This window comes from Mangifera indica, chromosome 2 (genome assembly GCF_011075055.1).
Source record: "Mangifera indica cultivar Alphonso chromosome 2, CATAS_Mindica_2.1, whole genome shotgun sequence".
In the NCBI taxonomy this organism is placed as follows: Eukaryota; Viridiplantae; Streptophyta; class Magnoliopsida; order Sapindales; family Anacardiaceae; genus Mangifera; species Mangifera indica.
The window spans coordinates 11610510-11633866 of NC_058138.1; the positions used below are offsets into that span (position 1 = coordinate 11610510).

A 23357-nucleotide genomic window follows, 5' to 3' on the forward strand; every position below is an offset into this window, starting at 1 on the left:
ATGAGGTAAAATAGTTATTTTAGAAGGATTTAAGAGACAAAGTAGGAATGAAAATTGAATGGCACACTTGAAATTATGTGGTGCTGCTAAGGATTTTTGGTAATTGGCTAAGGATAAAATAGTCAATTTTGAAAGAGGTTAAGGGTAAATTGGTCCAAAAGGCTTATAAAACCAATCAACTATTCATTTTCTACTTCCTTGGCCGAGAATCTCCATAATTTTAGCTAAAGTTTTTCCTTCAAGCAAAATTCATCAAAAAACCTAGCTAAACCACCTAATTTTCAGAGCCTCCAGTTATAAAAAGTATAGATCTATCAATTCTGGTAAGTTCTAAGGTAAAAAATTTAATTTTTAAGAGATGTGAAGTTTAGAGTTTTGATGGATGATTATGTTTTTGGTTTATTAAGGTTGCCAGGAAGAAGAAAAGAAGGAGGATAGACTTAAATCACCTAATTAGCAAAAAAAAAGATAACAATTTCATACTTTACATACTTGAAGTAATTTGAATTAGGTTATTTAAATAACCTTTACTTGTATAAGTGTGTAAGGTATTAGAATTAAGGTGATTTATGCTTAAAAGGATAAAAAAAAATTCATTAGGATTTATGATGTAATTTTTGGCCATAAAGGTATTTTAGACATTTCATATTCCTATGGTTAGCTTTGTGGATTTTATGTGTTGAATATATGAGAAATGATGGATTGATGAAAGAATTTGCATTAAGGCTAAGCATGTAATTTTATCCATAAGGTTAATTTTTGCTTAATTATGTGTATGATATGTGGAATAACCTTTATATCCATAAGGGCAAAAATGTTATTTTATGTGATGTAGGTTAATTTTGCTTAATTATATGTATGATATGTGTAAAAAAAAAACCATTATAATAAATATGTATATTCATATGGAATGCATGAGATATATGTAAATGCATGAGAAAATAATCTAATGCTTGATAAGGCTTGAAAAAAATAAGGAAAAACAATGAAAGAACATATTTCATATTATGGTTATACATGTATACATGAGGAATCATAACATATGCATGATTTCAGAAAAATAAAGATGGAGGAAAAACATTTTCTAAGTTATGCATGTTTTCAAAAAATGGAAAACAAGTGTTTTTGGTTTTATAATGACTCATATGATATAGGAAAGCAGAAAGCATGCTTAAAATCCTGACATGCGAGTTGTACTGTGTAGACAGCAAAGAAAGATATCGGTTGTACTATGTGGATAGCCAGTTGTACTGTGTAGACAACAAAGAAAAATATCAGTTGTACTGAGTAAAAAGCAAAGAAAAAATAGTGAAATATGCGTGTAAGAGAGAATTGTACCTTGTATGATGACTGCAAGTACTGTCATATGTAGTCTAGACCGGTCAATGAAAATATTTGAAAAAAAAAAAAAGAGAAAGAATTAGTAAATATTTTATGGAAGTCATTTGCAATAGAATCATGCATGCAAGCTTATGTAGCTGATAAAGAGTTGAGAAAGATGTATAATCAGAAAATAGAAAAGTCATGGCACTTATACATGCATAAATCATAATGAATGAATCATATTTATATAGTAAGGAAATGAATAAATGGGTGAAAAAAGAGAATTATGATATGTGTTTAATGCATGTTCTATGTCAATTATTTTATTTGTAAATAGCCCAGACACGCTGAGTATGGAAGAGATTAGTATTGGTATGAAATGCTTTGAGTATTGAGTATAATTTTCTTACTGAACCATGGTCGCTCACTCCATTTAATTTAATATTTTACAGATAGAGAGTTGCAGCAAAGGTTCCCAGGGAGCACTAGTGAGACATGAGGCTAAAGGAGAAAGACACCATATTTTTGTTAACTTATATGTCTTGATGTATATGTGAATATATACACATATATATACTTGATATAAATATTGGTGGATATGTATATATTTTGTTTCCTATAGGTATATATGTGATTGTGTGTATATATATATGTATATATATATATATATATATATATATATATATATATATATATATATATATATATATATATATATATATATATATATATATATATATATATATGTATATATATCTATGGCTAATCATTAAAATTAATTATAAAGTTTCTGTGGATGATAATTTTTATGATGATTACTATTAAGTATTTTATTTTGTTAATTGTGATTAAGTTGATGAAAATTCAGTCGATTGGTATGACTAGTTTGTGTGAATTACTAATTGGGAGTGTTACAGGGCATAATTAAAAATTAAAAAAATTTCCCCGGACCCTCAAAAATAAGGGAACTCTTACCGTTTTTCTGTAGCACACTTATTGGTTAAGAGAGGTTACACCTTATATTTATTCATTACATAAATCTAATTGATAAGGGTGGTTAGAATACTAACTATACAAATTGGTCTTTTCTAAGTTTCTTCACTCTAGATCTTTTGGGATCCTAATTTTATACTTCATCAGCTTTTCTTTTTAAGTTGCCCTTATTTGTTGTTGAGGCATTTAAAGCGGTTAACTAAAAGTCAATGAAAGGTGTCATTTAATGAGCTAGACGAGTGCCTTCTTCCCTGATTTTTAATTTGTTAGTCTTTTCTATTAAGGCATCAAGAGACATAGCAAACCTTCTCAACATGATTTGGTCTAGGGTGTGTTTGGCCACCTTCTTCTAAGAGACTTGAAGGATATTCAGATGAATATACACATCTAGTTTATAGGTCTGATGACTTGTTCCACCTTGTGAATCAAGATCAATTAAAGCACTAATGTCCTTAGGTATTGGATGGATGTTATCTTACAAATGGGAGATCTACACTAAACATGTGTAAGTGTTATCCATGTAATGTTATTTAATACTTTGAGTTGGCTATCTTGGGTTTGTCTTATCGATTATAATCAAACAATGAGTTGGTTCGACAAACCAATTGATTAGCATGACTAACAAGACAAGGAACTTGTACCGTAATTTGAGAAATTATATGTATTGGGTATATTCAGTCACCTTCTCCTAAAAGGCCTGATGGTCATTTAGATACTTGTATGCTAATGGCATAAAGGTTGGGTAGGCTTGGTTGTTTATCCTATCAATAGCTAAGGTCAAAGCACTGTTAAGTCTGTGAGTCCTAAGGACTAGAAGTGTTGGTCTAAAGTGTCATCCTAAGGATGTCTAACATGGTGTCTAACTTTTTAAAATGTTTTTATTTTTTCCCCAATCAAGAAGGTCTCTACAAAGAGCCAATAGATTTTAGGCATGAGGGGTGCCAAATAGAATTCAAGATTCTATTTTTATTTATTTGTCACTCTCTTTATCATTTTTGTGACTATTTTCCACTAGGAAGTAAACCTTTTTAGCATAGTTCATAGCGATGTAATAGAGTTATGTGTTCATTGAGTTATGTTGGGGAGATCATTTACAGTTTCTTTAGGCTTAGAAGTCTTACCTTGCTTAGGCTAGGTCATGTCAACCTTCATATTGAACTAACTATGCTATGCAAAATGAAGAGGCTTCTATAGATTGTTCTTTGAGCCTTCTGTAGATTGATTATGCAAAACTTTATTATGCCATTTGTCATGAGTCATTGTCAAAATTTTTAAGAATCGTTAAGGTGGAATATGGTTAGGCTCTTCTTCTAACACTAAACTGTTGATGCGATTTTCTATCACCAACTGATGTACATAATTTAGAGTTTTACATAAGATAGGATTTTTGTTGGAAAGAAATAATTCAAACTAACAAAAATTTTGGAGGAAAAGAAGGAACGCAAATTAGTAAGATTTGGATCCTCTCTCATCTTAGGATCCTAAATTCCTAATTGATATTATCCTAATTCTAATTCAAATGAAAAAGAAATATTGCAGCTATCGACATTATCCTTGTTAGGAAGGCTCTTAATATCTTCTTATTGAATAAACATTATGAGAAAATCTTATAAAAAATTCTTGATCGGTTTCTCTTTTAGTAGGAGTGTAGTTGTTGCCTCGATCTAGAGAGACTCTTTCTTGTTTGATTGCTAGTTGTTCATTGAGAGATTTTGTAACATCCCTGGTCTAATAACTCGGCCCACTGTCAAGATATTGTCCACTTTGGACACACAGTCCATCATGGTTTTGCTTCTGGGCTTTGCAACCCAAAATACGTCTTAACAGTTAAGGAGCTCACAAGCTATTTAACTAGTCAAATTCTCCCACCACTAACCAATGTGGGATCCATAGACAGACCCAGCATCTCTCCTGTGCTTTGTCGATGTGAGATTCGTCTAAGGGTATCACATACACCCCCCTTACAGGACTCAGCGTCCTCGCTGAGATTTGTCCCACCATCGTTCAAGAGGATATGCGGAGCTGCTCTGATATCATTTGTAACATCCTTGGTCCAATAACCCAGCCCACTGTCAAGATATTGTCCACTTTGGACTTACAGTCCATCATGGTTTTACTTCTGCTCTTTGTAACCCAAAACACGTCTTAACAGTTAAGGAGCTTACAGGCTATTTAACCAGTCAAATTCTCCCACCACTAACCAATGTGGGATACATAAACAGACCCATCATCTCTCCCGTGCTTTGTTGATGTGGGATTCGCCTAAAGGTATCACAGATTTGAGAATCATTTGGATGTGCTTCGAGTAGAATTTTTGTAGGCTACGAACTACTATATATCACTATGTGTGTTTGATCTTGCTGTAGTGAGCATTTCTTAGTTTCGGGAATATGATCTAGCCTTAGTTGGCATCCTTGTGTGTCTGGTCTTCTTGTTGTAGTGAACACTCATTGCTTTCAAAAATATTAACAATAAAATTTTATAATTTATCAACAATTTTATCAATTTTACCTCTAAAAGCATATTACCCTCTCAACGCTGTTGACAAATTTAGGTCAGAATGTTATTCCTCAATTTAAACAGAATAATTTAACTGTATGCGAAAAAAATAATAAAACAAAAAACGAAAAGGAAGTTGAAAACATATTTCTGAAATCAACAAGCACTCACTAAAAAAAGCCAAATAAACAAATATTATAATTATAGTTCTAAACCCCATAAATATTTATTTGAAAAAGAAAAACTAAACACACAAGGTACATTTAAAAAAAAAAAAAAAGAACTTTCTAAATTGGGTGCTTAAATTTATGATGTAGACAAGAAATAAATTAGGAGAATCTGAAAAAGAAGGGTCATTGATCTCTGTTGGATCCGTCACTGTCTACCGTAAAGATCAAATATGGGTGATGGGTAGATTCTAAGAATTAACAAAATAAGTACAGTATTAAAATTTTCAAAACGAAAGTTTGAGTTTGATTTTTTATTATACTTATAAAACATTAATTTATATATTGTAATACCTATAAATCTAATTATTATATCTCGAATTTATCTATCTAACTAATGCGACCAAAATCCCTAATTTAATTTTAAAAAAGGGTGATGAGCTCATGATGGATGAAAAACCCAACTTATGAGAGTAAGATATTAGACAGAAACAACTGTAATAAACTATACATTAGCATCGGAATGGGATCTTATGCAATTTCATTTAAATATACTGCATAGAAGATTGATACGCAGTGTAAAATATTCAGAGCATTAAAGTTAGTAATATGGTCCACTTGAAAGTAAAAGTAGAAACACTTGAAAATGGTCAAAAGAGAAAGAAGAGTAAAAATAATAAAAGTGAACATTAGATTTTGTACTCAAAATCATTCTAGTGCATGCTATATATTTGTTATCTATATTTAGTTTTAAATATTTAATTAAATATATAAATATTTTTTATTAATTTAAAATTATTTAGTTAATATTATTTAAATACTTAATTAAATATTTAAAATTGAATATATATAATTTTAAAAAAAAGACTTGTTCCCACCTAAGGTTAAGTATAATTTCAAACTTATACTTTCTAAAATTTAAAAACTCAAACTCTTATCCATGAATAAAATTTTGTTAAAAAATTCAATTGAAGTTAAAAAGTAAAATTGTCATTTAATGAAAAATTTTAGAAAAACAAAAGTTTTATTAGATTTTTTCTCTCTCAGTTTAAAAATTTAATAATTTCTCTTCATCCAAATTTCAAAAAGTGATAATTTCTCTCTTAGAGTTTCAAAACCATCATCAAAGATGACGAATTTCATTGTCTTCTGTCGCATTGTCTCTCATTTCTAACTAAACTCCTCTGCTTACTTGTTTTCACCTATCAATTACATTAATTTGCTCTAACGAAGATAATTTTATCTTTATAAAAAGAAATCAATATCATCAGTCAATGGGGTTTGGTCAATATCGTTTGGTTTTTCATAAGTTTAAAAGTTTAGTATTACACTTACCCTTGGGTGGGAGCAAGTCTTTTGGCCCATAGTTTTATTTACAGCATCACGTGCTTAATATGCCTCTTTAATATTGGGTAAAATTTAAAATTGGTTGTTATACCAACCCAAGCTTATGGTATTTGGCGAAGATAATTGGAATGGTAGGAAATAGTTGTAATGATATTATGAAAAAAAGACAAAAGACATAGAATAGGAATAGGAATAGGAATAAATGAGAGGGTGGCCAATGGCAATGAAGGCCACCACCATTCCCCATGTGCTTTCTATAATTAATACACCATACTTTATACTTTACAAAGTGCCGTTAGTTATGTGGATATTATGATGCTATGCATTATATCATTTATTATAATGTAATTCATCTTTATATTATAATCTAATATTTTTATATGAAATATAATATTATTCTTATACCTTATTATTTATTTGAACCCCGCGGGTAATAATGTGATAAATTATCTTTGTTTTGCAATTTTCGTTTTCTTTTTGCACTTTAAAAAATTGCAAGATTTGGATCTGTTTCTTATATTGGCCAAATAACTATTTCCCACCCATGGTTTGATGAAATAATATTTCTCACTTTTAAAATTTTACAAAGCTAAATTCTCACTAGTAATTTTCTTCCGTTAGTGAATTTTATAAAGTTTTCTCACATATGATTGTTTTATTATTTTATTTAAATTACAAAATTATATTAACACTTAATATAAATATCATCTTATTATATATTTTTATTAGTTTAAAAAATTATCACTTGAACCTTTAAAAATATTAAAATTCTAACCAACATTAAAATGTTATATTTTGTTTAATTCTTTGGGATGTAATTATTATTTATGTAACTATCAAAAGGAATATTGAAAATTTAAAAATTTTTAGTAACACCCTTAAACTTTTTTAAATTTTTGGAAAACCTTAAAAATTTTTTAATACCTTTATAATTTTCAAAAATTATAATTCATCCTTAAATTTATATTATTTTGAAGATAAAATATAAAATAAAAAATATATACTATTATTTTTTCATTAAAAGATTTTATTTACGAAAATAGAGGAAAAGTAAGGATTTAACTTGTTAGACTTAAAAGGCGCAAAATTTGTTAGAGAAAACATAGGTGGGAAATTGTCTACTCTAGTATTTAAAAAGGTAAATTTTGCGACAAGCTTAAGAAAAATAATATCTAATTTGACTTTAAAAAATAGTCTGCAGAGACTACTAATTATTTAAAATTACATATCTGTTTTTAGTGTTTAACACATTAAAAATAATAATAATACCCATTTAAATAATATAAAAAAGCCGAACGACAATTTTCCAATCAAGTTTTAATCTAATCTCAAAAATATATAACGGTATTTTAGAAACATAAACATTTACTCATAGGTTAACTTCTGCTAGAATTTTTAATTATAAGTAAGGGTAAAATTGTTGTTTTACCATTAAATCTTAAAACCCTAAAAGTTAATATTATTTTCCTTCATAGATAACTAGCACTTCACCCCCATTCTCAAAATTTGAAAAGTTAACATTTTATTTGTAGAGTTTGTTTTCCTTTTCCAACCACCATTTTGATGGACGCCTAATGATTTTTCAACTATTTTTCAAATTTGATCACAAAGAACAACGAAAGACGACCATCCACTACTTTGAAGGACAACGTTCTTTATCCAGATCTAGATGACGATGGCATCATCCTTCGTTACTTAGACAACGTTTTGTTTGGATGATAAAAGCATCATTCAAATGGCGAAGGATAACATCTTTGTTGTCTGGACAACCAAAAAGGTCATTGGAGAGGGGGATTGTTGTTCACCAGATAGTTGGTTGGATTTTTTTTTTCAAACTTTAAAGAGAAAAAGTGAATTTTATAAAAGTTAATCTTTAAAAAATTTATTAGTTTTATAAACTAAAGAGAAAGGAATAAAATATAATTTTATGAATTTTAATATTATTGATAAAATAATAAATTTATTTTTTATAATTAGTAATTTTAATTAAATATAATAGTTTTGATATAAATATTTAGAAAATGACATAAATAGGTTTTTGGGGATACGCTAAAACTTGGGTGGGGCATAGCACCTTGGCCATACAAAAACGACACTTCTTTGGAACAAGGCTCCCCACACTTGGCATGTAACTCTACAGATTGAACTGGAATTTGCAGGGTTGCCAGGTCACCGGCCACTAGAAGATATCTCAACTCAATAATTAACCACCACTGTTCCCCGGCAACCTTACCCAAAAACTGACGTGTCATTCGATGGTTCATAACTGTTTTCACTGCCGCAAACTCATTTAATCACTTTTCTCTTTTGTTGTGTTTAAAATAAAGCAAAAGATTTATCAAAGCCTTGAAAGAGGAGATTCTGTGCTGTTCTGTTAAAAACTTGCGAACCCCATGTGCTTCGATTCATAATTAATGGATCGCTTCACCATCAAATTCAGGCGTCTTCTTCTTGCATGGCTGCATCGATCTCGTTCTGGTATCTTCTTTTTTCTCTTTAATCTCGTAATTCTAAGCTTATTCAGTGCCTGTAGTGGAGTCTTTCAAGTGAAGTTGTTGGTTTTTGGACTTAATTTTCTTGAATTTTATGTGGGGTTATGGTGGTTTTTTTAAGATTTTGCTGAATTGTGTGTAAATCAATGGAATTTGAAGGATTGCAACTTGAGTTTGCTGAATTGTATTTTGGATTGGCCTCAATCTCTGTGATATGCTTCATTCTGAAGAATGTGAAAATATTAGTAGATTTATTTGTTATGCACGAAATTCTGAAGAATTAATGAGTGGAAATAACTAGATTGGTTAGAAGGGTTTTTTTTTTTTTTTTTTTTTCTGAAATTTACATAAATGTACTGACATTTTGGTTTGAAATTGCCAGTAACTTGAACTCTGGAGGTTAGATTACAATGAATTCTTTCCTGTATAATTAGAAAGGACCTCCTAATTGTGGAGAATTAATGGAGTCTCTCTCTCAGAAACATGAAATTTTAAATGTTAATTGTAGAAGCTATTCTATTCTCTAGTAATTGCTTCACTTGAACAACCATTTTGTCATACTAAGTTCTGTCAAATTTATGATATAGTCTGTCATTTTTTTAAGTCAGATTCTTGTTAAATTACATATGAAATTCGGCAAGTTATTGTTCCAGGCCCAGTATCTTTTCTAAGGCGTTTTTCTTACAAGGAAATTAAGAGAGCAACGGATAGTTTTCACAGAATATTTTACACGAACTCCCGTGGGGCTGCTTATAAGGCAAGATTTCAAGATGGTGAGGTTGCTTTGGTAAGAGAAGTGCAAACTCTTAATGTAAAAAAAGATGCCTTCTACAGAGAAGTGCAACTATTGGGGCGATTACATCACCGCCACCTTCTTGCACTTCGAGGGTTTTCCACTGGACGGAAGAGGTTTGAATCTGAATTCTGACATATTTTTCCTGATGACAGAGGATAGAGATGGGAATGAGGTCATTTCATAATTGCATTAGTAATCTGGGAATGTACAAACTCTCTGATCTATAAGAGATTTTGGAATTTCCTTAGTTATAAAACATTCGATATCACTCATATTCTTTCTAGACCTTTTACTTTTGTGGGAATTCTGATGAATTCTCCTCTGGCTAAAAGCATGACTTGAGTATCATTTAAAAATTTTTTAGGAGTTTTGCATTTAGTATCGGCCTGTAATTTTAGACTCAGTGGTATATTGTAAAAGGGATAGGTTACTTACAACTTCATTTGTAGGAAGGTAAATGATGAGAATTGAAAAAAAAAAAAAAAAGACAAAACTAGTTTTTTTGATATAATAGGGCACAATCTATGTGTGTGTTTTGTCAGTTTTTTGGTGAAGATGTAAAAATCTTGAGAATTGGTTCTCTAAGCTCAGCCTAGATATTTGACGAAGAATTGATTTGGCAGTGTCATTTAGGAGCATATATGATTTAGATCATGTTCTGGTGTTAATGTATTATATAGGATTATTTAGAATGTCTAAATAAATGGTATCATATTCTGCCTATGTATATAATCAATCAGTGCTTATACTTTGTTTGGTTCATCAGTGTAAACCACAGATTAAAGTTGTCACCTCAAAGTTTTCATTTCTTTTAACTTTGGCAGGTTGCTTGTGTTTGATAACATAGAAAATGGAAGCTTGAAAGAACATCTTAATGGTAATCCTAAGAGTGAAACTCGTGCTAGAAAATCCTTCCCATAATTGTAAAAAATAATTTGCGCTGACAGCTATTGGTGTTTGGCAGATCCTCTGAAAACCCCGTTAAATTGGAAGACGAGGCTTCAAATAGCCACTGGTGTGGCAGCTGCACTGGTATGTGCATTACACACTCTTAATATTTGTTAGTCCAAGAACCTGTACCAAAAGGATGCATTTTTTTTAATTTGTTCGTCAAGGAACTACAAGGTATCTTAATTTAATCTTGGTGTTAACCTAAAGGCACGTGGCCTTTGACACTGATGTTTATTAATTGATTGAGGGAACAGATCCACAATAATAAGCAGCTCGATCTCTATGAATAAATCTTTCTAGTTTCTTGAGTAAATCCATGTACAAGTAACTTCCCGGTTTTTGATTAAGGTGATAATACACTGCAGGAATATTTGTTGCTTTTTAGTAACCCACCAATATATCATGTCTCCATCAGCTCAAGCAGTATCATGTTAGATGAAAACTTCACTGCAAAGGTTTGGTTGACGACCTCTCTTTTTTGTAATCATTTTTAGCATTTTGCCATGCACATAATTCAACTTTTTTAATAATCTTGTTATCAAATTTGCAGTGACAAGTAATTGAATTTCAATCTTGAATTTGCTGTGCTCTTTTCTTCTTCCAGGTCTCCGATGTTGGCATTCTCAGTTCTGTTGGAAATTATGTCACTGTGCCTAACACTTCATGTTCAGAAGGTAAAATAATATTCTGCTACTAGCCTTACGACAAGTTGACAACATGTAATATGTAAGAAATTTCTCTTCAAGTATCTATTCATTAATTTCCCCTTTTTCTTAGATCGTATGAATCAGCATTGCAGTAGCATAATCTTTCAGCTAGGCATGCTGATCCTGGAGCTAATAACCGGGCAGTCATCAGAGGAAGGAGGCGAAGATTTAATTGAATGGATCCAAGAATCGTGTTTGAGCAGTTCAGTTGATAGGATGATAGACCCAGATCTTGGGAATAATTATGATTCTAGAGAGCTCAAAAAGCTTTTAGCTGTAGCAAGATTATGTATTAAAACTAAGGATAACCCAACATTTTCTATCCCACAGATTTCTCGGTACCTCCAGAAGAAGGTAGATGTTCCAAGGCAACAGTTTTTGTGCCCTCAGGTTTCTTTTATATGAAGTTTTCATCTTATATGATATTCAGGCTATTTGTTTCCTTTAAACTGTTGCTCTTTTGCTTGGGAGGTGGCTTTTCTTTTTTAAGTATAACATTGATATCAAATTAATCTTCATCATAAATGCATATAATAGTAATGTGATTAGATTTTATAAAAATGGCATACCGAGTGGTCGAAGAAAGACCAGTCTATTGAGAGGGATGAAAAATAAGTTGTTACATAAGCGGTCAAAGAGTTGGGCTACTAGAAGGGCAGTGAGATGATTTCCATAGGAAATAGCAAACGGTCACCGATGGTAGTAGATTGTAGGCTGGATGGCTTATGATTTAATTTGAATCCAAATTATATTAATTCATCGGTTGATGAAACAAAATCCGCTGCGCTCAGGCACACCAAGATGTAATTTCGCCGGAAAAACAGATGATTTTAGTACAGGCTAACTAAGGGCCCGATCAATGAGTTCGAAGCGGGTGCTTAGTTTAGCCAGAAATCATGGTCCCAATTCAACCATCACAAAACAAAAGATTTCAGACCATTAATGATTATACATGTACCAATATAATTGCCTTAAAGAACATTAGAAGAGTTGTCCATTAAATCCCTACACCGTTGTCTCTGCCCATCAGAAACACCACATGCCCAAGTTCTCAAGAACTGGTCACATTAGCTTCAATTATGCTAGTACACCAAAACACTGGGATCTATCATTATTCTCCATCATCACTGTTGTGCACATTGCACCCTTTGACCACCACTGTGCATGTCATCATCCTCATCATATGCCTCTTGTGCCTGAGACTGTTGCTTCCTTCGCATCTCCTCTTCTATGTTAACATCATGCAACGTTGTCTCCTCACACTCGTCCAGCTCCATGTCAGTCAGCTCAGATGATGGCCTGGCTGGCAGAACAGCCGCTAGTGCCTTCACCTGATCTGGGGCAAGAGAGTCAGGGAAGTCCACTGTGAAGTGAATGTACAGCTTCCCTTTCATAAAAGGCCTCTGGTACAAAGGCATCCCCTCATCATTAATAGCCTTGAATGAATCTGTCCAAGAAAGTTACAAGCTGATTATAATAGTTATTGATACAATCTGAAAATTCTACAAAGTTATGCAGGTATAATTACTCACCAGGCTTGACAACTTCCCCAGGGCTTGACTTGATAAGGAGTTGTCTGCCATCCAGGTGTGTCAATACAAACTGAAAACCACATAGAGCCTCAGTGAGAGACAATGTGTGCTCATAAAAGAGGTCTTCACCCTTCCTCTTGAACTTAGGATGTTCCTTCTGCTGAAGGACAAACACTATATCTCCAGTGACTGTATCAGGCTGCAGAACACACATAAGAGAAACAAGCAGAGCTCATTACATAAAGCCAATATATATATAAAGAAGCTACAATAACCAAAACCAGAGCATACCGCTTGGTCAGCTTCACCAGGGAAGGTAATCTTCTGCCCATTCTGCATTCCCTTCTCAACAAAAACTTCAAGCACCTTTTTCTCTGGAACGACCTTCTCTCCCTTGCATGCCGGGCATCGGTCCTCGTCATCAATAGTTTCACCAGTACCCCTACATTCATTGCAAGCATGCTGCATCTGTTGAATCATTGAGGGACCAAGGTGCCTTATTGTAACCTTCATACCAGTTCCTTGGCAACCGGCACACTTCGTTGAAGCTCCGGATTTTGATCCTTTGCTGTCATAGATCAAAATTGGCATCCACCCCATGTGGCACATTATTAACTAACAGTGGAAATAATCTTTAAAAGAGCATTATAGAAAAAATCAGTACTCACCCACTGCATTTAGAACATATCATATTTCGTGCGAGTGAGAGCTTCTTTGTGGTACCTTGGTAAAGGTCCTCAAGAGAAACCTTCAAAGGCTGAACCACATCCTCTCCCCGCCTCTGGCGACGTCCTCTGCTGCTACCACCTGTTCAAAAACAGATCATCAGTACTTGAGTAAAAATACACCGCCTAATTTAATACAATACTACCTCTAAATCATACAAAGTCCATACCTCCAAATGGACTCCCACCGAAGAAAGATTGGAAGATATCAAATGGGTCATGGCCACCACCGCCACCTCCCATTCCTTCCTTGAGTGCATCCTCACCATACTGATCATATATCTCACGTTTCTCGGGATCACTCAGGACCTCATACGCCTGTGCCAACTCCTTGAACTGCAACAGAGACCAATTCAAACATTCAATCTTAACCATCTACAGTCCATTCAAACGCTAAAAGCCACATTTCTCACATGAAATCAATCGCAAAATCTATAAACCCTAATAAAGAATCAACAACACCACTAAAAATTTCCTTTCATTCCTCCGTCTCAACCATCGATTCCACATATATATCATTTCCCACTAAAATTCCACGGAAAAGCTAAAGAATAACTAACATCCGCGAAAATGAATAAATGTACAATTCCCAAAAATTAGCAAACCCCCAAAAGCCAAAAATGGAAATCAAAACGGCAGAACATTCCAGCGCATAATTCATTAAAACTCACTGTACCGGACTAGAAGCAAGTTGGTAAAAGAGAACTCACTTTCTCAGGATCGCCTCCCTTATCGGGATGATTCTTGATTGCAGCTTTCTTGTAAGCCTTCTTCAAATCGTCCTGTGAAGCATTCTGGGAGACGCCCAGTATCTCATAGTACCTTGTGTTATTGCTCTTCTTCGGCGCTCTCCCGAACATCTTCTTCTCTTGACAGTTTCGAGATCAAAATCAAGAATGATAAAAAAGTTTTAAGCCCCAAAATCTACTCCTTTATTCAACAGAATTTGCTCCAAACAAGCCAGGAATAAAGAACATTGCACAGAAAGTTAACAGATCGAAGCTGTGGGGACTGTATTATAGGGAAATTTTTACGAATGGACGGTCCAGATTGTTTCCTGATTAAAGGAAACCTTGGATGCGAAGGGTCTGGAATTCTCTTTAGTTTTGTTTAGTGGGATTCCTTTGGACGGTGGAGATTTTATTCTAGACGCTTCGTCCATAGAGCACTCGTTTTTCATTTTAAATTTTGGATATTTCAAAAAGCTATGCAAATATCGGTAATGGAAAATGTTACCGTTACACATGTAACATTAATCAATGAAGCATCTCAAATATTAATTAAAGTCTAGTTGATTTGTATCGTTTTTGGTATTTTAACTTCAAAATATGCAAAGAAATAAAGCTGTGTATGTGACATTGGATTTTGAAGTGTCCACCATCATTTGGTAGGAAGGTTTTTCTTTTTTTTTTGTTTTTTTGGCCATAAGACTTATTCCCACGAAAGGTTTGATATAATTTTACTTTATATATGTCAATTTTCAAAAATGTAAACTCTCGTTGATGAATCAAATTTTATTAAAATTCCTAATTAAATATAAGAATAAAATCATTATTTTAATAATAATATTAAAAAAATATATTATTTATTGTATTTTTTTCTCTAAGTTTTAAAAGTCAATTATTTGAGTCCTACCTAAAGTTTTCTAATTTTGAAAGTCATATTTTTTCTTAAACTTAGGGGTTTTTTTCTTCACATTTCTGACTATCAACAACCTCTCATTTTCACACTAAACCATCGTCATTATTGTCTCTTTACTTCTCTAACAAGATCTCGAGAGAGAATTGTCAGAGAATGAAGTTGCTGTTTGTTAGATTTGTTTTCCAAACCCTATGAGGAAAAGTAAATTTTTTAGAACTTACTTTTATAAAAAAATTGTTAACTTTTCAAACTAAAGAGAGAAAAATAAGATATAATTTTATTTATTTTATTATTATTAATAAAATGATGATTTTATCTTTAATCCTAATAAAAAAATTTTAAATATATAAAAATAAACTAAATTTTGGATAGATACTTAGATTTATAAAAACTTATAGGTATGTATTTATCTTTAGGCCAAACGACTATTTCCCACCCAAGGTTTAGCGTTTTCTCAAATATCCCCCCTTTAACTATGGAAACACCAAACACCTACCCATGATCGGTTAGATTTAACAAAACTCTAATGGTGGTAAGGGTAAAATCGTCATTTTTGTTATAATATTAAAAATAAACTAAAATAGAATATAATTTTGCCCCCCTAAACTTTAAAAACTAAAATTTTCCCCCAGCCTAAGTTTTAAAAAATCACAGTTTCACCCTAGGGTTTGGTTTTGAAATCTCCGGGCGCCGATCGGACCTCCAAATGGGAGGAAAGAAATCGCCGGAAGGAGAGGTTGCTTCGGGAGGGAGATGCCGTCGGCAACGGAGCCGGAGAGGTCGCCGGAGATTTCAAAACCAAACCCTAGGGTGAAACTGTGATTTTTTAAAACTTAGGCTAGGAAAAAATGTTAGTTTTTAAAGTTTAGGGGGGCAAAAAGAGATAGAAGTTTTAGGCGTTAGGGTTCTGTTAAATCTAACCGACCATGGGTGGGTGTTTGGTGTTTCCATAGTTAAAGGGGAGACATTTGAGAATACGCTAAACCTTGGGTGGGAAATAGTCGTTTGGCCTTATCTTTACATGAAATCTTGGGTAGGAATAAACCTTCTGGCTTATATTAAATTCTTAATTTTGTTGAAAGATTTTGGAGTTTGGGGTAATGGCATAAACATCGTTTCTTTCCAACTTAAATAAAATAATCTAATGATTCATTTAAAAAAAAAAAAAATTGGGAGTTATGGTTGTGTTTTAAAAACTAGCACTACAAAAATTGACAAAGACATAAGGGTTAGGCTTGCATTTCTAAAATTAGTGAGTGCTTACCCAAAAAGATTGAGCATTCGAGAGTTTACAAATAAACCTTCTATGATAGTAGGATTTATTGATCGAAAAATTTTGCACCATACTAAATTGATTGTCTTTTGTAATATTAAATATACATTAACGAAATAAAATTGATTCAATCCGTAGGACTTTTGCACAAATTATAAAAAAATAAATTTAGCGTAAGGTTAATATGAATAATTAATTGAATCTATAAAGCTCCTGAACTTCTTTGGTATTGTGGAGACATGTCTTTATTTTCTTGAACTTTATTGAATTACGATAAATTGTTAGGTTTGAGAAGGAGATCTGACTAATATATAATATTTTATTAAAAAATTCTCTCCCTAAAGTTCCAGTTTATCATAAAATTTATACTAATGTTATCTATCAAAATTATAAAATGCAAAGTGTATTTGATTATTTTTATTGATCATATTAAATACATTCGTAAATTTTAATCAAATTATTTAATTATCTCATTTTATTAAATCAAATTATAATTAATGTTAACTCATATTCAAAAAATTTCTAACTTTTTTTTCACTTGTGTAACACTAATTATTTCTATTTTATTTGTAAGAAAAGGAAAGTATTTTTTTACTCTCGAGTAACCAATATTTTCTTTGAAGTGATTACTATTTTCCAAAAAAAAAAAAAAAACTTCAAAGTTAACAAAATAGTTTAAAGATAACATTAAAACAAAAAAGGCCATTATCATGTGTGCACATATACAAACAAACAAATCAGAAAGAGCACGATCAAGAAAAATGTCAATTTAATAATAAAATAAATGTCATTGTTATAATGTAAAACTTCTATAAACCCTAAGTATCAAAAAATCTTAAACACTCTTAGGGTGCATTTGATTTAGGTGATATTTTATTATCAAAAATGAAATATTATCATGAAAGATAGATTACATGAAAAATTATTGGGTATAAAATATTATTATATTTGATAAAATTTGATAAAAATAAATAATAATTGTGTTTAATTGAGTATAATAAAATATTACTAAAGTGTTATTTTACTTAAATATCATTAGATATAATTATTATAAATATTATTCATATTACTTATTATTATAATTGAAAATAAAGGTATTTTTATCCTAAAAACTTAATAAGTAAATATAAGGTAAAAAGACTAATTCCCACCCAAAGTTTGCTAATTTTCTAAGTTCTCATCCTTTAACTATAAAAATCTCATTTACTCACCTATAAAGGGTTAAAGTTAACGAAAGCTTAATTTCTTAAAATTCTATCTCCTTTTACCTCATAAACTCTAAAAAACAACAATTTCTCCTTAGACCAAGTTTAAAAAACATCATTTTTCCCCTTAGGGTATAGTTTTCAATTTTCGACAACATCTCCAATGCCATCATTGGCAGCCTCTCCCTCCCAATGTTTTCTCTTCCTCTAGTAGTGTCTTTCTCATCATCTCTCTCTCTTCCAACTGGTTATTCAAACCAAAAAGATGAGAGATTTTGTCTTCGTTTGAGAAGACAATCATCTTTCTAAAAGAAAACGAGTTGTCTGAAAGAAAAAGATGACTCATTTTCTTTTGGGAAGATGATTGTCTTCCCAGACAAAGACAAGATTGACAACAATCTCGTCTTTGTCTGAAAAGACAATTTGTTTTTCTAGATGAGTAATGCACAGTCGTTGGAAGGAGAAGAGACTCTAAGGTAGACCATCGAAAGAAGATGAACCGTCGAGAGGGAGAAATTGCAAGAGATGATGCTAGAGGAAGTGGTCGGATATTGAAGTTAAACCTTAGGTAGGAAAAGTGATTTTTTTAAAACTTGGCTTATAGGGGAAATATTACTTTTTAGGGTTTGAGGGAAAAAGAGATAAAATTTTAGTTTATTTTTAATATTATAAATAAAATAACGATTTTGCCCTTAAAACTAATATAATTAATATTTTAGTTTATTTTGCCTTTAAAACTTACAAACTTAATAGTCCATGAGTGGATAAATAAAATTTTCAAAGTTAAAAAGTGGTAATTTTGAAAACAACATTCTTTGGGTGAGAATTAGTCTTTTTGCCCTAAATATAAATATATAAGAAAATAAATATTACTTCAGTATTATTTTAATATCTAAAGTAGTGTTGGTAATAATTTTTTTTTTATATTACTTGTTACATCATCATTAGTAATAGAAGATTATCGAAACTTTTTATTACTTATAAACTAAACAAAATAATATAAATAATAAAATATAGATTACCAGAGTAATTCTTTTATCCTTGAACCAAACCCCCCCCCCCCCCCCTTAAGTTTTCAATATGATCTTAAAAGTTTCAAGTCTTAGCCCTTATGTTAGGGGCACCCACTAATCTTAAATGAAAAAATACCCCAAGCACTCTTATCTTTTCAATATGGTCAAAAAGGCTACAAGCTTTAGTCTTTTAGTTAGTGGATTAGTTGACATCAACTTTTTATTTATGTATTCTACTATTATTTCTCTTTTTTTTTTTTGTTAGGTTGTTGATTATAAGCTATTTTATTTCTATGTGTTTCAATCTATTGGTGGTTTTGTTGTTCTTAGTGAAGAATACAGTTGCACTGTTGTCACAGTAAATCATAAGTTACCTATTGACAACAAGCAATCTGAACATGTAATCCTTTAACCACACAATTGTAGCACCTATAGACATATCCAAGGGTGTTTTTGTCTTTTACCTCTTGAATTATGTTTGTTTATTTAATATAAGTAACTTTTGAGGTACACGACTATGTTGGAAGGCTGCATGCCTGTGTATGCGTTGGTAAAGGCAAAATGGTCTTTTTTGCTAAGTGTGTGAAAAGTGGCTAAGTCTGAAAGGCACACATGTCAGTGTATGTTGTGCTGCACACTCATGTGGTCAACATATTTAAATTTTGGATAAAGATCAATTTCATAATGTTTTGAAAATTGTCATTAATAGGTAACGACATATATGTCTGTATATATGAACCACATGATCATGTATCATGGTTTTCAACTAAAACAAAAAGAGTCTAGATGTGTTTTGGTTCACTTTTGCTACGATATTCACAGAAAAATTAGAGAGGCTAAGAGAGCCAAGGAGATTCTTGGAGCCAAGGAGATTCTTGGAGCCAAGGAAGTCATAGAGGACCTTTTCAGAGTTGCCTTGCCACGTGAAGACGTGCTAAGATATCAAAGAAAAGGTAAGTATGATGGTTCTTGTGTTTAACAAATTTCTACATTATTTGCATGATCATATATATTTGTGTGTGTGTCTATATATATATATATATATATATATATGCATGATATTTTGAAATTGAGCAATTCGTATATGGTTTGCATTATTGAGAATTCGGTAACACATGTGCTAAATGATATGGTATCTACATGAACCTGAAAATTTGTGTCCATTCATGCCTTGTAATTATTAGTTGGAATAATTTAGATTGTTGTGCAATGTTGATTGAATTTAGTTGTGACCTGAGATGCAGATCGTGCAGATAAAATTGAAGATTAACTATGTTAATGATATGTAATAAATGAAGGAATGATTCACATGAGGTGTGGATATTAGAAAGATTTTATGTAACACCAACAGGTATGCCCAAGAGAATTTTAGTCTCTTTGGTCTCGCATGTATCCATATGTGATTAATTAATTATGTGTTTAAATATGTGATGCACGACTGTATAGGGGTTACCACACTCTCGTGTGTGTGGTGGCAAGGGGCAAAATGATATTTTTCCAAACAATTTAGCTAAGTTTGGAAGGCATGCATGATCGTGTATGAATAGTTTACACTTGTGCATCATCAGTGCATTTAAATTTTTGGATAAGGAGCAGTTTTGCAAGGATTTCAGAAATTGTCATTTTTGTATAATAACATAAACGACTGTGTATGAATAGTATATATCCGTGTATCACTAATTATAGTGAAAACAAAAACACATCCATACACATTTTGGCTCATATTCACACTAAACTTCATAAAATTAAAAGTGATAAGAGTGAGCCAAGGGAAGACATATCCAAAAGGAAGCCATTAGAGGTTTGTTGTCCTTGCCACATGAGGACTTTTTGCACCCCTAGAGGAGAGGTAAGTATGGCGTTTTGCTCTTTTGATAATTTTGAAAGAATATGCCAAAATTCTATTGTTTGATTTGTTATGTGGTTGGAAATAGAGTTTGTGAATTACTATCTCATAAATGACTATGTTGAGTTGATGAAATATCAAGAATAATTCAAGTGTGTATTGCAGCTTACACGTTTATGTGAATGTTTACATGCCTATATATGGTCTAGGGTTAAGAATATTGCCATTACGTGATGAATAAGGATGATCTTTAGAATTGAAATTACTCATATTAATGATGAATTAGTACTCATACATTGTACGCTATAAAATTATGAATTCTATTAGTTGAAGTATAAAGTAATTGTAGACTATATGTAAGTTAGTAGAATGAAATTGTTATCATAATGATTAACAGTTTGAAAATGTGAAAAAGAGCCTGTTGTTGTTGGATGAATTGAGTTGAGTAGTTGGGATACCTGAATTTAAATTATGGAAGTCAGACTATATGATCTTTTGGCAATTGAAATTCTAGAAATTCCACAACACACGCCTGTGTGTAGGTACTTCAGTTGGGTCAGACTAAATGGAGGTCTCGCCCGAAACACGAAATTTAGGCCTAACCCAAAAAAGGCTCGACATGACACTATAGTATGTCAGGCCTAACCCATAGGCCTTCTGGGTTAGGTTAGGTTACAGGCTTTAATACTAAGTTCATGAGCCAACCTGGCCTAACTAGACATTGTTTAAAAATATAAAAAAAAAATTAAATTGCTTATGCTTATTATAGAAGCAATTGAAGCTTTTGCCACAAACAAAAGCTAGAATGGTTTCTGCCACATAGGCAAAAGCAAAATGGCCCTAGCCAGTAGTCGTTGTTTAATTTTTTCTTCTATATAAACCAATCTAAATCTTCTTCATTTCCAATTTTATTTATAAATCTCTCAATTTCTCAATCTCAATCCTTTCATTATATTCTCAATCTCATTTTCTCTCACCAATTCTCTCTCGAAAACTGTTTAAATTCATAAATAATAATTCTTTGTGTTTATAATTTTGTTTTCATTTCAATTTTATCATTACAAAATATTATAAATGGATCAAATGTCAAATAAATTTAATCTATTTGAATATTATCATGCTGGTGCTTATGATATTATTGATAATGCACAAGGTGAAATAAGTAGAGCACTGATAGGTGAAAACGGTACAAGTATAGGTTCGCATTCGACAGGGAGAAAAAGAAAATAAACATCAATGGTGTGAGAGCACTTTGATTGAATAGAAAAAACAATTGAAGAAAAATTAATTCGTCAAACAATATGTAAACATTGTGGTTTTTATTTGACATGTGCAAGTACGAGTGACACAGGCATCTTTGCCAATACAATATTGATTACTGTAAAAAAATTTCACATGAGCTCAGAGAACAAAAACAAATTGCATTCACCCGATTGCAATTTGTTGGTCCCGAGCCAATTTAGCATGAGGTTCGAGCAATTTTAGATATATAGGAGAAATGTCAACTTTTATATATGATCAAATGAAGAAATAAGACTACATGACCAGGAATATAGTTACCTTTGAAAAACCTTTTAGTTATGTAGAAGATGAAATTTTAAAATAGATGATACAAAATAGTGTTTAGCCGGTATTTAAAAGAATTTCTAGGTCAACTCTTAGGTCAGACATTCTGAGAAATTATGAATTAAGCTATCAAAGAATTAAGTAATTTTAATAGTATTATTTCAATAACTTCTGATTTATAGACTGCCACAAATCAAGATATAGGGTCTCTTTATGCAATGCAATTGCCCATTATATTAATTCTGATTGATAGTTCTGCAAAAAAAATTATTGCATTTAGAAAATTTGAATATCCGCATGATAGTCTTATAATTTATCATGCATTAACAAATATTTTTTAGGAATATAAAATTAATAATTTTATTTTTTTATTACTTTTGATAATGCTAAAAATAATGGTAAAGTTATTAAATATATGTATAATTATTTTTCTCTTCCATTTAATGAAAAATTATTTCTTATTAGATATGTATGTCATATTATTAATTTAATAACTCAAAAAAGCTTGAACTTGACTAAAAAACATATACAAATAATTAGACATGTCATTATATATATTTCATTATCCTTATTACAGGTACAAACAGATCATCAGTTATGTAAATCAATGAGGTTGAGAAGAAAAAAATTAAAAGTGAATATTAATACTAGGTGGAATTCAACATACCTCTTGTTGAAAGCGTATGAAGTTCATGCAACATGGTACTTCAAGACTCAACCAAAAGATTCAACAAATTCTATTTTTTTTTTTTATAGATCAAAATTGGGAGATAGTTATTACTCTAATGAACATATTAGAGTTATTAAAGACAGCCACTGACCATTGCTCAAGTGTGTGTTATCCAACCACTTATTCAATAATATACAATATGATAAAAAAAAATGATATTTTTAAAAAAACATAGGTCTCGTGACTTTTATCATACTTTTAGAATATATCTAGGCAAATGAAACAAAAATTTAAAAAATATTGGAACGAAATTTCTTTACTTTATTCTATAGTTACTGTTTTAGATCCTAGGGCAAAAACTAATAAACTAAAAATTTATTTGATATGATTAATGAAAATTTATCAATTAACAACAATGTTAATTTTGTTGAATATGTTTAAGATTTTTTATTTGAAATGTATAGTATTTATGAACAAAAATATGAAAGGACATGACAAAGTTCTGTACCAGAGGTAAGTTTCGGTAGTTTAAACAAAAACAAATCACACATTTAGACTCTTTTGCTCAAAGGTAAGCAACCTGCCAGTTAAAGTACAAATTATGATTAATT

General features: G+C 31.4%; 2 protein-coding genes across 2 annotated transcripts; one reads left to right on the top strand and one right to left on the bottom strand.

Annotated features, from left to right (window-relative positions):
- The first annotated feature begins 8456 nt into the window (after positions 1–8456).
- On the top strand, positions 8457–11724 carry LOC123208765 (probable receptor-like protein kinase At1g49730). The gene is made up of 7 exons (XM_044626284.1): positions 8457–8807; positions 9475–9730; positions 10442–10494; positions 10582–10649; positions 10934–11023; positions 11173–11242; positions 11346–11724. The coding sequence occupies exons 1-7, from the start codon at positions 8744–8746 to the stop codon at positions 11678–11680; spliced, it is 936 nt and encodes a 311-aa protein (XP_044482219.1). The 5' UTR covers positions 8457–8743; the 3' UTR covers positions 11681–11724.
- A 480-nt stretch (positions 11725–12204) lies between these two features.
- On the bottom strand, positions 12205–14529 carry LOC123208764 (dnaJ protein homolog). The gene is made up of 6 exons (XM_044626283.1): positions 14243–14529; positions 13703–13868; positions 13476–13614; positions 13099–13375; positions 12808–13006; positions 12205–12722 (listed from the first exon to the last, which is right to left on the bottom strand). Exons 1-6 carry the CDS (start codon positions 14390–14392, stop codon positions 12400–12402), a joined length of 1254 nt encoding a protein of 417 aa, XP_044482218.1. The 5' UTR covers positions 14393–14529; the 3' UTR covers positions 12205–12399.
- Between the last annotated feature and the right edge of the window lie 8828 nt (positions 14530–23357).